Source organism: Anthonomus grandis, chromosome 4, assembly GCF_022605725.1.
Source record: "Anthonomus grandis grandis chromosome 4, icAntGran1.3, whole genome shotgun sequence".
In the NCBI taxonomy this organism is placed as follows: domain Eukaryota; kingdom Metazoa; phylum Arthropoda; class Insecta; order Coleoptera; family Curculionidae; genus Anthonomus; species Anthonomus grandis.
In genome coordinates this window covers 23,499,687-23,516,704 of record NC_065549.1, presented here as the reverse complement: position 1 = coordinate 23,516,704, position 17,018 = coordinate 23,499,687, and the positions used below count along the sequence as shown (strand labels likewise).

Below are 17,018 nucleotides of genomic sequence, written 5' to 3'. Positions count from 1 at the left end.
ATTATAAGGTTTTCCAATCTTTGATGGTCTATCAACCTCCGAACTGTTGTCGGAGGTGGTTCCCCTTGTTGATCGTGCGGAAAGTATGCTGATACTATTATTGTATCGTAGCTCCTCTCCGCTGTTTTGATTTGTACTTTGACCGCCGCTGTGTCCCTGTCACAAAACTCCCACAGCGGTGTGGCCTCTATATCTTTTCTTATAAAGATACAGCTTCTTAGGTTAGGTCCCTCTTTTGGGTCTGACACTAGTCTCCCGTTGAGGTTTCCTAGTCCCCTTATCTGGCCCCTATAAGTATAAGGTTCCTGAATCAGGGCTATCTGAATATTGTTGTCGGCTATGCATTTTTGTAAGGCCGCAGTGGCTGCTTTGCAGTGGTGGAGGTTAATTTGTATCAGCCTCGCACCCATTGCGGAGAGCGATTTTAGGAGGAAGAGGTTCCCGGCAATCCCTCTGTTTCCATAGGGGTTGCCTGGTCCCTCTTCTCTTTCTCTTGGCTGCCGGCCAAGAGTCTAATTTTTATGCTGCCAAAGTTAAGGTATAGCGATTGATTCGCTTCCCTTACTTTGGCCCAGGATTTCTCGTCCATGAGGAGCGTTACCAGGCAACCCTTGTCGTCCTGGTCCTTCCTCATGTCGAGCACTTTCCACAAGCTGGTGTTGATGTTGTTTTGAACATCCAGCTTGTGTAGGAGTGCTTTCGGTTCCTCAGTAGGTCCCGGCACCCATGTTATTGCCTTCACCGGTCTGGGAAGTTTGCCGTCCTCCGTTATCTGGAGTTCAGCCCCTTCCCAGGGAGTTTCCTTCTGCACCAGTCCGACGAGCCAATTTTTAGTTGACTCGTCGACACAGGTGATGTGAAGGATTCCCCCACCGTGGCTTACGCCTGCAAACTTGGGCGCGATTTGTGATCCGCTCTGCAGAGCGAGCGTTTTGTTGAGCAGCCAGCCCTTTAGGGTGTTTGCCTGCTCCTCCGAGACGAATGCCTCGGGGTATTTTTTGGCTGTTATGGCCATTCTTAGCCCCGCCGCAGCATCCCGATAGGACAGCCCTGGTTCCCGTCTTGGGCCCCTGGGCTTTTTCCTGGGTCGTTTTGACTCCGGCGGAGTTTCTCCCTCCGAGCGATGTCGTTTTTGCGTCTCGCTCGTATTGGCCTTGGTCTGGGTGGGTGTCAGTGCCTCTTTGGGCCCCGTCCCCCCCCTTCCCTTGGCCGCCAACAGTTTGGCTTTCCTTCTTTGAGCCCCCGACGGTCGTTTCCTCCCGGCAGGTCCCTCTTTTACTTTCTCAGCGGCGGTTCCTTGCGGCCCCGCCGTTGACTTCTCAACAGCGGTTCCTTTAGGTGCCGCCATTGCTGGCAAAGGTTGCTCTTGGCCCCCTTCTTTGGTTTTTTTGTTTTGGTCCATCCTAGATGTTCCCACGAGTAGCTAGGGAAAGGGTGGTCCACCCCTGCAGAGCCCCGCATGCAGGGGTAAGGCTGGATACACTGGGGTGCGCCTTGTTCCCCAGAGTTGGCCGCTAGTGACTGGGCTTCCCCCCAGTCTTGCATCCCTTGGCGCGCGCCATACCCTAGGAATTGGGAGATATTATAGTGTTCTCACCACGCGGTCCGGGTGGTTAAGCCCAGACCCCCGTGCCGTTCATCAGCACGTACCCCACGCTCCCTTTCAGGATCATGGGGGTCGTTGCGCCGAATGGACGGTTTACGGTGTATAGCTGGTCCGCGACGATGACCTTCAGTTGGCTCGGACGGGTGTAGGCCCGTTGGCTTCCCTTATAGTCACCGTTAACCGGAACCATTTCTGGTTTTCCGGCCGTTCTCCTATCCGCCACCTGGAGACGCGCCTGACAGGTTGCTGAACCCCCGCAGATGTTTACTGCGGTGTCAGGATCCGACAGGTTTAAGACATTACAATTTTAACAGTAGCCTTTCACCAATAAAGGAGAACACGATAACTTTTTCAAAAAAATAATTAAAATTTTTTCAAGTGGCTTCTTTTTCGTATTGAGTAGTTTATTTTTCATTAGGTCCTGACGACTAAAATAATGAATAATATCAGCACATTGATGAATTTATGACATGATCAGCCGTATACGCTAGAAATAAAAGAGGCCCAAGAATTGACACTTGAAGGGCACTCTTGAAACTATTTCTTTGGATGTAGAATAATTGTCATTAATAGTCTAAATTGTCATAAGACAAAATCGTTGTATACGCTCGTATTTAATAGTAAAAGAGCACTGGACTAGGATCCGATCTGACCCAGGTTGTTAAGAAGGAAAACTCTTATTGTCAACTGAGTAGGCAGAATGCTGTACATGAAAGTATAATACATCTATACACACATAATTTTTTGCCCAAAAAAAACTCTTAGAGGTATTTGCTGAACGACTCGCTACCGTTTATAAATCAAGTAAAATAGCAAATTGCTAATAACTTATCAAAATTGTCAATATCACAACGCTAGAAAAAGTATTTGCGAACGTCACCAAATCATAATCGGTGATAGTAGCGCATGGAGGCTCTAGCATACAACGAAATGAAAATTTTGAAATTGTTATGTCTCTCTCTATTTCGAAAAATGGTGTTTTTAATTTGGTAAATTCTATTCTAATTAGAGGAAACCCAAGATTTGAAATATTTTCAAGTATATCAAATTACCCACAAATAACGTTTTTTTTTTATCTGAGCCCCTGTTTTTATGTTGAACCTCTAAAACTTCTAAATAAATACGAAAAGAGGGATCGTGTAAAACTTTAGTTTTAACAACCTAAACTACCTTTTCCAAAAGTTTAAACGACTATCACAAAAAAGTGTAAAAATCCCTCAAAGTGCATAGTATTTTGTTCCTTTTTATATTATAGTATAATATATACATAATTTCTTTTTTTTTACAAGAAAAGATTATCATGGACAAAGAACTGCAATTTGTGATTACTTTTCCAACACCCTCTTAGTTTTCCAATCCTTGGCGCTGTATTAGTTTTGTGAAAAAAAAAAATTAATAAAATCAAAAGTGTTTTTAGATGGAAAATGAAAACCACATTAATTTTTATTACTTTTAAATAGAGAAATTTACTTCGCTTTTAATATATACAATGATGAACAAAAAAAGATAGAAACGATCATAAATACCTTGTAATATCATCTTGTGATTATTGGCTATAAATAATTTTATTGAAATATAAAGGTTGTCCCAATAAGAACGCACATTTTAATTGTGAAATAAAAGTCATAATTTATTTAAAACTGAGTGTTATTTATATTTTAATATGAGGGACCACTTGACATTCTGGGAAAAATTAGCAGGCAGTATAGTAATAATGAACACAAAGATTGCTACAAAAAATTAAAATATGGAATTTAAAATACTTTATTTGCGTATAAAAAGAAAAAAAAATTTAACTAAAAGATAGTTGCAGAGGAATCGCATAGTTCTCTTTAGACAAAAAGGATGTAATCGCGATTTTTAAAACCGTTAACACCTGGCAAGTATGCCAGGAGTGATACAGCCCTACTACTACTAATACTTAACATTTAATAAACTTAGAAACTTAACAGAACGAAAGGCTGAAAAAATATCTGGTAAAAAAGTATACAAAAATGTATATAAAAAGCCATTTATAAAGCCAACATTTCTGCTTCTGATTCTTGCATTGAATCGTCAACAAACCCAGTATATGGGTTTAATGTCAAGGTCATACAGTCGGTTATTGTCGGTTCTGGTAACCCTCACAAGGATTATCAATCTGTGCATCAGAGAAAAAACCTTTCCCAACTGTATAAAAAGGGTCATAGCTAATCTACTCATCAATGGAGAAATACGACGCTGGGCATCCTCAGTGGTATTTCGGATGTGATGAATGCGTTTGATGAACTTATGATGCAGTTCTCTTCTGTGATCTCAATAAGGCCTTTGATTTTGTTGACCATGGAGTCCTATTGGAGAAGGTCAAAGTCGAGGGTTTTCAGGAGGACAGCGTCTAACTACTGAAATCGTATTTAGCACAGCGATACCAAGCCGTTTGGTATGGTGCAGTGTTGTCTGCTGAGAGGGAAATAACAATTGGGGTTCCTCGGGAGTCTCTTCTGGGCCCAAATATTTTTCTCATTTCTATTATTGACCTGCCTTTAGTAGATCCAAACAAAAAGTATACCCTCTTTATACTATCATTTCTGTTGGTGGTGGGACTCTGAAGGCATCCGTGCCTCCTTGCAGTGCTATAGGGATGTACAGTTGAAGGCTGAGAGATGGTTTATTTAAAAAAAAAAACTGCTTTTAAACCAGGAAAAGTCAAAAAGAATTCTGATATTTACTCTGAGAGATCTGCAAGCTGTGGGTAATCCTGTTAATCAGATCAAGTTTCTTGGAGTTCACATTAATCAGAGGGCTCAGTGGAATGTACATCTGAAATTTTTAGCTGGAAAACTCGCTAAGGGCTTTTTTTGCCTCATCGACTTACTGAGAATGAGGCCAGCCTAATTTGCCATCTTCCACTCGCAGCTATCCGATGCTGTGCTTGTGTGGAGCCATGCTCCAAATACCTACATCTCTTTGAAAGATATTAGAATAATTGGTCGTTCCGGAGATATGGAGATAATTGCAGTTTAAAAAGCTGCAAATACTTACCAGACTTTCCCTATACATCTTGAAGAATCTGTTGTATATTGTGAGGAATATTGGTTTATTTGCTACTAATGGAGATATGCATGATGACTTAAACTTTTTCTGTACATAAGTAATCTTTAACATAATGTATGCGAATTCGCTTTTTTAAATTGATGACCAAAATTATATTTTAAAGTGTACTTAATTAGGGAATTTTAATCTATGTGAGTTTCCTATTAATTATTACTTTTAATTTAATTTAAAAAAAAATATATTGTATTGCTATTTTTAAAAGTATGTATACGACTTTCGTCGTTTTGTAAGCATAAAATGGATGAATTTCAATTTAAATATAAAGCTAGTTTACTGCAATTAAACGTGAAAAATAATATCTGGCAGATGGTTGCCTCGACTTTAGTGAGAGACTCTTATTTGTTTTGAGCAATTTTCAATTACATTCGCACAATTTCGCTAATTACACGTTTAATTTAGTTTTTTAACTATTGAATTGTTGGGTTATTATCACATAAACATGTCGCACCATCCTGTACGTACCACATGAGTTCCATATCCATACCATCCAATTTAGATCATAAAAATTCAGTTAACATGTATCGATAGCGTTCGCTGTTTACGGGAACTTTATTTTCTTCCTCGTCCTCTAAGGAATAAGACCCTATAAAACTTGTCTAAAGTGCGCACCAAACAGTGACTGTTAATCGCTGCATTTCATGAACAACTCTGGCATTTTGTTCGCGGCAATTTTGTTTATTAACAAAGTCATTGCGGCGGAAGTATGCCTCATCAGTAAACAGATTTTTCTTCGAAAAATTGACATCCATTTGTTGTTTTTGCAATACCCAAGAAGAAAATGTACCGTGTGTCGCATGGTCCAGTAGCTTTAATTCTTAAGTCAAGTGAATCTTATCAGTGTGGAAATGAAGATCTTTTATGTGCAACTGCTGTGCATGATGAGGGATAGACTTTCCTGGATTCTCGCCAAACGAAGCGACCAGCACCGTGACGCATTGGTATTTCTATGACACAATCATTTTGCTCAAATTTGTCACGTAGTGTTTTTCACGGTCGTGTGATTGACCCAAAATGCTACGCAATGAACGAACTGTATCCGCAAGGCATTCTCCATATTTGTAGTATGTTTTAATATAATAATTTTTTGTTCGACCGGATATCGTTTCCTGGCTACTAATCGCAAACTATTTACATTATTATTTTATTTTTTTTTTATTTATCACGAAAAAAATGCCGTGCAATTCAACCTGTGCATTTCTATTGGGACACCCTCTATATTAAGAGCTTTTAAGTTTTAGAAACGTAAAATTGCTTTTAAATAGTACTCCAATTCATTGCTATTTTATTAAACATTTTTGTATCTTTGGGTAACTAAAGATACTTTGGTCATCCTCCACAAAATTTATTTAAAAAATATTAATCCGACATGTTTCGGACATATAACATGCCCATCATCAGGAATATTATAACAGAACCAAGGAAACTTATAAGATATAGATTCAAATTGTTAAATTACAAAAGGTATTAAAATCACTCACACAAATTAGGGGGTTCCGTCAATAGATCTTACAGATCTAGTGCCTCAAACAAGGTTAAAAGGTTAAAACGACTAAAAATCAATAAAAATGGCTTCTACAATGATAAAAAGCTTAATTTATTAACAAATAATTGGACGTTGAATACATAAAACTTACATTAAGATACATGAGAATGGGACAAAACATGGATTTACAAAAACTTAAAAGGTAAACAAGAACTGAGAACAAAAGAACCATATAAATTTTCAAACAATAGCGTGCGACTTAGGTACGGCGGTACTGGAAATGATAATTATAAATAAAATATAAATGTTTTTGACTCTTTAATATGAGAGAATGAAAAGTTCGTAAAAGCGTTATAAATAAGCATTAAAATTTAATGAATTAAAAAAGTGTGTGGACGAATGATTTATCATTGACACATGTAATATCATTATTCTGTATCCCTCTATTATCTCTAAAGTTTCTAGTAAATCTATTTTATTACTTTTATGGCAGAAATGTAAATATTTTGTGTCTAAAAGAAGATCGAAGTTATGGTTATTAAGATGTATGTGTCTAGCAAAATTGAATTTTATATTTGAAGGGCAAAGATTGCGTTTTCTAGCCTTTTGGATCTCTTTACAATGTTCCGTAACACGAGTGGAGAATGTTCTACCTGTTTGGCCGATATAAAAAAGCGCCACACTTATCACTGGAGCAGTTTAGTTGATAAACACCCGATTTTTGGTTAGGAAATACTATGTCCTTTGGGTTCACTATAAAGGCTTTCAGAGTGTGTACGGTTTTAAAACTCATATTATTAAGGTGAGAGCTGAAAATGTTTTTTAATTTATGCGATATCGGACCCCAAAAGAGCAGTGAATAATATTTGGTTTCTTTAGGTTCTTTGCACACTAAATTTTCATATACAAAATTACTAGACGATACGTCGGGACTCAATACGTCGACAAAGTATATATCTAGTATATCTATAGTATATATATCCATTCTTATCTTCTGACAATTTTTCGCACATTTAACCCTTTAGACAAATTTTTCATCAAGTTTAAAATACACTGAAACAAGTATCAAACACTTTATAATTTTTCGGGACAAATAAATTTAAGCTACGCCTATTAACCCAACCATTCCTTTATTATACGACCTTTCCAAAATCCATAAGCAAGACATTCCTATTCGTCCTGTGGTGTCTTACTGTTCTTCTCCTTGTGATAAACTCAGCTCTTGGCTGAATCACATTTTATTTTCACTTACTAACTTTAAGAGTTCCTTTTCAATAAAAAATTCTTACAATTAGCGGATGAATTAAAAGATCTGACTTTACCACCCGCAACCTTTCTAGTCTCGCTTGACGTCTCTAATCTATTTTCAAGTATCCCTCCAGGTGATTGTGTACCATTGGTGAGAGATCTTCTTAAGGACCGTGCCAGTATTTCCCAAATTCATATTAATAATTCATGTCTTTTAGTCTTTTTTTTAGTTGAGCTAGTTCAACAACAATTTTTTTTTCCAGTTCAATGGATCTTTTTACCCACAAAACAAGGGGTCTAAAGACCTCTGCTAGCATTGGAACACCAAATTAAGAACAGCCCTCTTTTTCACCACATCTTCTTTATCAAAAGATCATATTTTTGCCATTTTTTAAGGGGATAAAGATGAGTTAAACACTTTTGTGACTTTCTGCCTTACACCCTTCAGTAACGTTAACTTTTGAAATAGAGGAAAATTAATCATTACCTTTTCTGGATCTTAATTTAAAACACATCAACAATAAAATTAAATTTTCGATATATCGTAAACTCACAAGTACTGACAGCACCATCCCCTATAATTCCAACCATCCCCATAGCCATAAACTTGCTTCGTTTTATTCGTATTTTTCAAGGCTTTTCTCAGTTTCCCTAGAAAACACACACTTCATCTCTGAAGTTGAAGATCATTAAACAAATTGCAAATAACAATAACTTTCCAGCGAAACTTATAAATAAAATTTATTACAAAGCATTTAAATAAATCACTTATTATTCACTACTACTTTTGGGGTCCGATATCGCATAAATTAAAAAACATTTTTAGCTCTCACCTTATTAATACGAGTTTTAATACCGTACACACTCTGAAATCCTTTATAGTGAACCCAAACGACATAGTACTTTTTGACCAAAAATCGGGTGTTTATCAACTAAACTGCTCCAATGATAACTGTGACGTTTTTTATATCGGCCAAACAGGTAGAAAACTCTTCAGTCGTGTCAAGTCGTGTTGCGGAACATTGTAAAGAGATCGAAAAGGCTAGAAAATGCAATCTTTGCCCTTCAAATATAAAATCCGATTATGCTAGACACATACATGTTAATAACCATAACTTCGATCCTCTTTTAGACACCAAATATTTACATTTCTGCCGTAAAAGTAATAAACTAGATTTACTAGAAATTTTAGAGATAATAGAGCGATACAGAATAATGGTATTACATATGTCAATGATCAAATAAATCATTTAAAATTAGGGGCACCATACTTTAAGTAAGGCGCACGTTATTGTTTGAAAATGTATATGGTTCTTTTGTTCTCAGTTCTTGTTTACAAAACAATTATTATCGTATTGTCGTAATAATGTAATTCGATTGTAGATGCCATTTTTATTGATTTTTAGTCGTTTTAACCTTTTAACCTTGACTGAGTCACAAGATCTGTAAGATGTATTGACGGAACCCCCTAATTTGTGTAAGTAATTTTAATACCTTTTGTAATTTAACAATTTGAATCTATATCTTATAAGTTTCCTTGGTTCTTTTATAGTATCCCTGATGATAGACATGTTATATGTCCGAAACATTTCGGATTAATATTTCTTAAATAAATTTAGTGGAGGATGACTAAAGTATCTTTAGTTACCCATTGATCTATTAACTCCACTGCAAGAATAGACTATTTCTTCTACTTCAAATTTTTGTATCTGCGATAGTATTTGATATGCTTGTACTAACATTAAAATTACTCTACCCTGTATATATTTTTATTTTAATATGATTTTTTAATCTCCGTAGGGAGCCGGCTGTTATAAGTTTAGGCGAAGATTCAAGGGAGTCCTACCAAAACGACTCTGAAAGACGAAATATATTTGACAGTTTGGAAGTGGGTAATGTGGTTGACGTTGTGGATTTTAGTAACGATGCTGTTCCTGAAATCTCCGTAGCTGAAAAGCCTTGGCGGTTCGAAGGCAGTGACGGTCCTATGCGTTTTAACAATATTACGCTGAAATTTTCCAGGAAGGAGGCCGATATTAGATATAGCGACTGTTATAATGTTTCAGAAGAGACTTTACCTGGAAAAATTTCTTTAGAATCGACACATAATTTTAAAAAACGGCAAAATGAGCTGAGTAAGGATGTTGTCGAGTTGGATAACATTGTGCCTAATGTAGAATCAAGAAAATCCTATTATAAGAAAACTTATAGTCGAAACCTTAGAAGTTGTGCTGCCGAAGAAGATAACGAACAACCAGCTGCAAATAATCCAGATGCATTTAAAAAACCACCAACGCCAAAACAAAATACTAACAAAACGTCGCTGCGTAAAACGTCAAGGAAAAGTGGTTCAGCAATTCGAAAGTCACCGGCTAATGGCGGTAAGCAAAATAATATTTCAAAAGAAGCAGAGAAAACAATTTTCCACGAAGAATCAGACAAAGAAAACTCAAAAACTATGTCCTCGACGCAAATTCAGAAAAAGAATGTTAGTTATCAGGCCAGAAAAAAGCTGTTTGGTGTTGAACTACCAGAGCTCGCGCCAGACAAAAGTGTTAGCGATGAATCTCAAACTCCAGTCAATAGTTCAAAATCTAAAAAACAGCCTCAATCAGGACAAAATTATCAAACAATTGTCATTGAAGAATCTCGCAGTTTAGTTAATAGAGAGTTGCGGCCTAGAAAGCCGAACTCAAACCCAAATCAGGATAAACCTGTAAATAAAGCCAAGAAAAATGTAATAGTCATTCCGCTAGAGAATGAGATCTCAACAATAGTATCCGGTGAGTACTTAAGTCTTTAGGCCTTTTCATTTCAACGTTTGAACATTCTAAGTTCGTAATATAATAAGCTTAATAATTTAGTTGTAAGAATTCCTTAGATTAACCCTTAATGTTAAAATTAACCAAATTTGCTTTTTTTATAAAAAAATTATATTTAACAGCAGAAAAAGTAATGTGTAAACACGTGTGATATATCACAAATTGAAAATTCTTTCTTCAAGTAGACATGTTTAACTTTCAAACTTTTAAAGGAAAGTTTATATTCTTCACAAAAGTATGATGGTTTAATTTTTGTTTTTCATGACCCTATCTCTCGGAAGATTTTTTATTCTAAATAATTGCTTCGAATTTAAAATCAATGAATATTTCACTTATGCAGTTCTACACGCAAGCTTTTAACATATAATTATTTATTATACAATATGGTTCAGTTTCGAAAGTGGAACTTAAATAGCCGATGGAGAACCAACAAATTACAGTTTCGATTATAAACTATATTCGAAAAATGCTTTGTTCAAAATTTACAGGAGGTTTTAAGAAATACAAATAGAAATATTCTTAAAATTAATAACTTTAAAATTATTATTTTTAAAATTAGGTAACTTAAATACATCTTTTTACATGGCATTAGTAAGGACCCAATTCTAATGGAAATAATTTTTTACCCCTTTTTTAAAATCTTACAACGAAAAAAGACTTTTCACTTATTGCTTTAAGCAAGTATACTTCAAACATTTTCAAACAAATTTCACTCTGCGGTTGTTGGCTATATGAAACAAAAAAGACTACTTTTACTATCCAGTCGGTGTTTTGTGCATTTCATTATGATTGTGAATTGACTTTTGTCAGCTTATTTAATTCAGTATAATTGTATACTTCCTACTTTTGATAACAATCTAAGGCACCTCTACATACTTAAGTCTAAAGTATTTCATATCCTGTTCAGGGTTTGTACCCTGATGATACTGAAAAACAAAAGAGATTTGCTACTGGCCTTTTGACGAAAAAAAAATGACATAAGATTTTTTTAGACCGATTCTCAACATATATCTAAACATAAAACTAGCAAAATTTTATTTAAATTTATAGAATAGTTTTAAAAATATTATTCAATTTCAGTTTTTTATTAAAATTTTGACACCCTGTATTTTTGTAATGAAGCACTTTTAGAATATAGTTTATTATAAACTATATTCTAAAAACGGTTGATTACTTTATTAATAGTATAAAATATAAATATAATATAAATTAAACTTAATTTATTAATATAGTTTATTATAAAATTATATTATTTTGGTGTTCTCCGTTTGCAAGTGTGGCTTTCGAAATTCGATCACTCTGTTTTTTATAGTCTTTAGAATTCCTAAGTAATTTTAATTAATATAACGTTATACCTTCCTTTTTCAACCATTCAGCTAATCAGAAGTTGTCCGCATTCAACTCACTTTCAAATTTCTCAAAACTATGGCGATTCTGGCAAAATAATAAATTCTGCCTATTTATAATATGTTAACAAATATTTAAATAAGGCACATATTTACAAAAACGATGCCCTTTACAGAAGCATATCTTATTTTGTAAACTTATGCGGAAAGTATGTCGAGAAACATTAAACACAACAAGCAAATGCGTGCCTGTTTTAGGACCTCAAATAATTTGTCTAAATCTCTAGTCAACACCAATTTCCGTCACACACAGATCGGGTGTTTACAGATTAAAATAGTCTCACCCTGACTGCAATGTGTGCTACATCGGACAAAACGAAAGATGAATCAAGATGACAGTCAAAGAACATACTAAACTCATTGAAAAGAACATTAGCCGATTTATAACCAATAGGTCTTCTCCTTTCGCCAATCATACTATTGAGGTTGGACATAGGTTCGAATTTAAAGCGGATATCAAAGGGCTCCACGTTTGTCAGAAAGTTTTAAGGTCCAATCTTTTGGAAATTCTGGAAATAAATAAATACATTGGATTACACTTGCGTTAATGAGCAAATTAAATTTAACAGCAACACTTTCTTTAATTCCTGTAAAGTCCTAACAATAACACAGTATTTCATTTAACTCATTAACATATTTAAAACACATTTATTTTTTATTTATATCCTGTAACATTACACTCCAACGATGGTCTCTCACTCGCTCTCTGTACTGAGTAGAAATCTGCTAATCTGAGATTGCTCAACTTGTTGTAATTTTAATTGTTTACTAAATGTTGTGCAACGTACCATTCGATATTTGTTATAAGTCTATTTACAATTTTAATTTGTATTTTTTGATATTATCTGTCACAAAAAAATGTAAAATATATTACAAAAACTGTTTGTAACATATTTTAGAGTCTGATGGTGGCAAGAACACTCGTAGAAATGCATCACTTCTGAAACTAGGATTGGTATACTACTTGTGGCGAAAAGACTACCCCTACTAACTTTTCTGTTACATTGACTCCCCTTCATAATGCATTGCAAATGCATTTTTCCTTAATATATCTATAGTCGTGCTAGTTACACTAATTATAACTGAAGAATGGCTGAAACTTGGTGGAGAGGTAGCTTAGAACCAGGGGACGGACATTGGATAGTTTTTATCTCGTTTAACCGCGTTTCAGTGAAGTCACTATAAAACGCGGTATAACAAAAATCCATCTATTATGGAATAACAAAACGCAAATAACAGCTAAACATACATTTATCTATGGTTAAGTAAAGAATGCTCCTAATTATGAGGATGTGCGTTCTACTCGCGCTCTTGGTCGTATGTATACCGTTCATCCAAAGAATGATGAATGCTTCTGTTTGTTATTGTTGCTGGTAAATTTCCGTAGGCCAACGTCATTTGAGTCACTATGGCCTGTTAATGTTAATATCGTGCTGCATGTGAAGAACTTAATTTACTAGAAAACGATACCCATTGTGATACGACAATCGTTGAAGACATCCATTATCTCTGCATCGCCAAGTCAGCTACGTACATTATTTGCTGTGATCAATTCGACATGCTTTCCATCGAACTCAGTTCAGGTTAGATCTGTGGCCTAAATATAAGGATAATAAATATGTCAGAAGATATTTTACATCAAATTCGTGTCAGTTTCAGAAATCACAATCTTGAGATTAATGAGCAGATAGATAATCGGGCTTTACTCTTGATCGAAGGCATGTGTTACCTTAGGTGTGGTGGTTTATTAGGTATGCCACATCGTGAAATGTCATTAGTTTTAGCCATTGTTCGTGCGCGATCCCACATTGCGCTTGTAGTGGCTCCTTCTGGAATAGCAGCCACATTGTTAGGACGATGCTGTACGGCTCATTCACCATTAAAATTGCCGTTAAATCTTCAAAATATTGAAGAACCTAGATGTAATATTTCAGAAAACTTTGGCAAAATTTTTTCAGCATCGAAAATCATCATCTGAAACGAATGCGCAATGGCGTATAAATGTGCATTAGAAGCACTTAACCGAACATACGCAAGATATACGCGATGACTCGAGATGTTTTGGAGGCGCAATGATTTTACTGTCTGGCGATTTTCGCTACACACTGCCAGTAATTCCAAATCAACGGTTGCCGACGAAATAAACGCTTGCGTCAAGTCACCGAATCTACAGCGGTATGTGAAGAAACTTCAGCTGACAACAAAAATGATAGTTGCATTGCTTGATGATACATTTGCTGAGGATTTCTCTGAGCAATTGGTGATTATGGATAATGGTCGAGTACCGGTCTACGAATCGAGCGAATGGATTTTATTTCCTCATAATTTATGTAGCTTTGTCTTATAAAAATACCAACTTATCAATAAAGTATTCGCAAACATCATTATCTATCTAATAATAATGAATAGTTGAGTGAGCGTAAAATTTTAGCGGCTAAGAATAAAGATGTAGATGACCTAAACTACATAATTAGAATGATATCATTGGAACAATGCACTCATTCAAATCCATTGACTGTACAACAAATGAAGATGAAGCCACAAACTATCCAATTGAATTTTTTAACTCCCTGGATGTGCTTGGCTTACCACCGCATAATTTAGGCCCAAAGGTTGGCTCTATAGTAATCATGTTTCGAAACATAAACCCACCAAAACTTTGCAACGGTACGCGTTTAGTGGTATGTAAATTGATGAACAATGTGATTTACACGACGATACTTAAAGGGAAATTCGAATGTGAGGAAGTTCTCAGCCCGAGGATTCCGATGGTCCAAACTGATATGCCGTTTGAGTTTAAAAGCCTTTATTTTCCGATCCGTCTTGGACTCGCCATGATCATTAACAAATTACAAGGTCATTCCTTGAAAGCTTGTGGTCTGGATCTAGGTGAATTATGTGTGGTATGTTTACGGGTCGGAAGACAATCTGCGTTGTTTGTACTTGCGCCTAATAATAAAACAACAAATATCGTGTATCACACGGTGCTTAACTTTATTCTGCCTTATTTCTGCTCTGATCACTTTAAGGCAGTGATTATGCAAATTTACAAATCAAAATTAGTATATATAAATCTACATATATACATATATTAAATTTGGAAAATATATTTTTGTTTTATTATAATAATTTTATATTAGTTTCCTTGAGCTTAAACACACCGCCAGTCAACTACCGCGAAATTCGATCTGTCTATCCAATAGTGTTGATAATAAACTTGACATATTTTATTTGGAAAAAAAAGTAATAGACAAGTTCTGTTTAAAAAAATAAAAAAAAATTCCATTTTTGCCTCACTGATAACATACAATTGTTAAGTAAATTTTGGGATAAGACACATAAAAAATATTACAAGCAGAAAATCTCTTTCAATATTATTGAGTTTTAAGGAACTTTACAAAGCAATACATAATACGCGAAGAAAACTAGCTGATTCTGAATTACTTAATAAATATTTTGCATGTAGTATCAAGTACTACATCAAGGCAGCAGAATTTATTTTACAATAATAATATTTTTTCTAATATTATATCTGATAATATTCTAACTTTCCTGAAATTTGAAAAAAAGCTAGTATTAAACCTTTACCGCTATATTTGCCAAATATCCGCTACGGAACCCAAAGATTTAACGCCTATCGGTATTCGCTTCCTTGGTTTAAATAAAAAAGTATTGATTTCACCAAATAGTAGAAGGTATCATAATTTTTGCTTTATTTATCGTGTAATAAAGTCTGGCAAATCGCCGTATTTAAAAAAAGGTCTTTAAAACATCAGGAATCGTCTTAATTTTAGAACTCCTCAATACAGTACGGCAGTTTTTTAATGTTCGTTTAGCTTTATTGCCGCACAAAATGTGGAACAATTTGTAGTAAATGTGGTACAATTATACCTTTAAGAAAGATATTAGGAATTATACCTTAAAAATGTCTATGAAAGAACAATCTGATTGATGATTTATTCCTTGTTTGTGGATTGTGATAGTTTGGATTATACTAGCTTACTATAAATCTACCATTCAAAACAAAACCTTATGTCAATTAATAACATACACACTAATTTTATAAGGTTTCATTATTAATACTTTTCACCCCTCTCCTCATGTTTTGAGGTCGCCGGTGCCTAAAATTATAGTTTTTTCTTTTTTATCTAATTTATTGTATTGTATATAGTTCCCAAGTAGTCATTTCAAGGGTGCATCGCACGTACCTCCTCTCCAAGGTGTTACTGCGGAAGGGTTTTCTTATAATCGAGATGCATTCTTATTTGATTTTTTTATTAAATTAAATTATATAGTAAATATTGTAATCTGTAACTTTTTTTATAATAAGCGAAAACTCTTTATTTTACTCGACACGTGTTTCTCTAACACATATAAAAACAGTTTTAATCTTCTCGCGAAGATTTCCTTTTTTATATAGAAGTTTATATGCTTTTCAGAGCCTGAAGCTAACAATAACACCAATGATTTCCCCCAAAAATCTCATCAGAACATCCAGTTAAAAGAGGGAATTAAAAAACCTAATTGCCAGCCAGAGCTTATTATTCCAATTCCAATAACTCCTATAAATTTGTTAATTAATAGATCATTGAAGCAAGTATCTAGCTCTAAACCTAAGGAAGCAAAAAAACCAAAGCAAAAATTACCATCAAGAAATAAAATTCCGGATAATAGTCAACGTAGTCGACATGCTGGACTTACGGCCGCCGTAGATGCTTCTAATGTTCAGGATTGTGGTAGGTTAACGTTTCTAAAATATATTAACGAGCTGAAGAACTGATATCTTTTAATTCATAATTTAAATATTAATTTTTTATAGTAAGAAAAAATTTTTAGGAACTGGTAGGCCGCAGAGGACGCGAAAACCTGCAAAGCGCCACACCGATATTGTGCAACCAAAACATGGTTACAGTAAGTATATTTTCAGTTATATATTCTGTATTTAAGTTATAGAGCCTATTATTACATTTTTAGTTGCACTTTTTGAAATCTTATTTAAATTTTAGTTTCCATGTCACTATTTAATAGTGACTTCAGATCGAAACCCAGAAAACGAAAATCTAACATTCAAACCAATAATAATAATGGTACAACCAGCACCATTTTGAATAATCTCTCAGAGCAAACAACTTGTAGTATTGAAAGTGCCAACTTGAAGTCATTAGCTACAGAAATTTCTGGAATGGAAATCTTGTCTCATGGTAAAAATCCGAAACGTATAAATATAAATACTTTGGACACTATTGTAGATGAGGATGCCGTACAAGGTAATTTTGATTAAAGTAGATGTAGTTATTTTTTTATTAAATACTATTCATATAACTAGCTACATATTTATTTATTTATTTATTTATTTATTT

At 34.7% G+C, this 17,018-nt stretch overlaps 1 protein-coding gene across 4 annotated transcripts in view; it reads left to right on the top strand.

Moving 5' to 3' along the window:
- Positions 1 to 17,018, top strand: part of LOC126735356 (uncharacterized) — a 109,628-nt gene that overhangs the window by 39,888 nt on the left and 52,722 nt on the right. For all 4 annotated transcript variants that reach the window (XM_050439318.1, XM_050439319.1, XM_050439316.1 and 1 more), the window contains 4 exons: positions 9,231 to 10,213; positions 16,098 to 16,394; positions 16,495 to 16,569; positions 16,665 to 16,925. In XM_050439318.1, the coding sequence (XP_050295275.1) occupies positions 9,231 to 10,213; positions 16,098 to 16,394; positions 16,495 to 16,569; positions 16,665 to 16,925 (1,616 nt within the window). The remainder of the gene's footprint in view (positions 1 to 9,230; positions 10,214 to 16,097; positions 16,395 to 16,494; positions 16,570 to 16,664; positions 16,926 to 17,018) is intronic.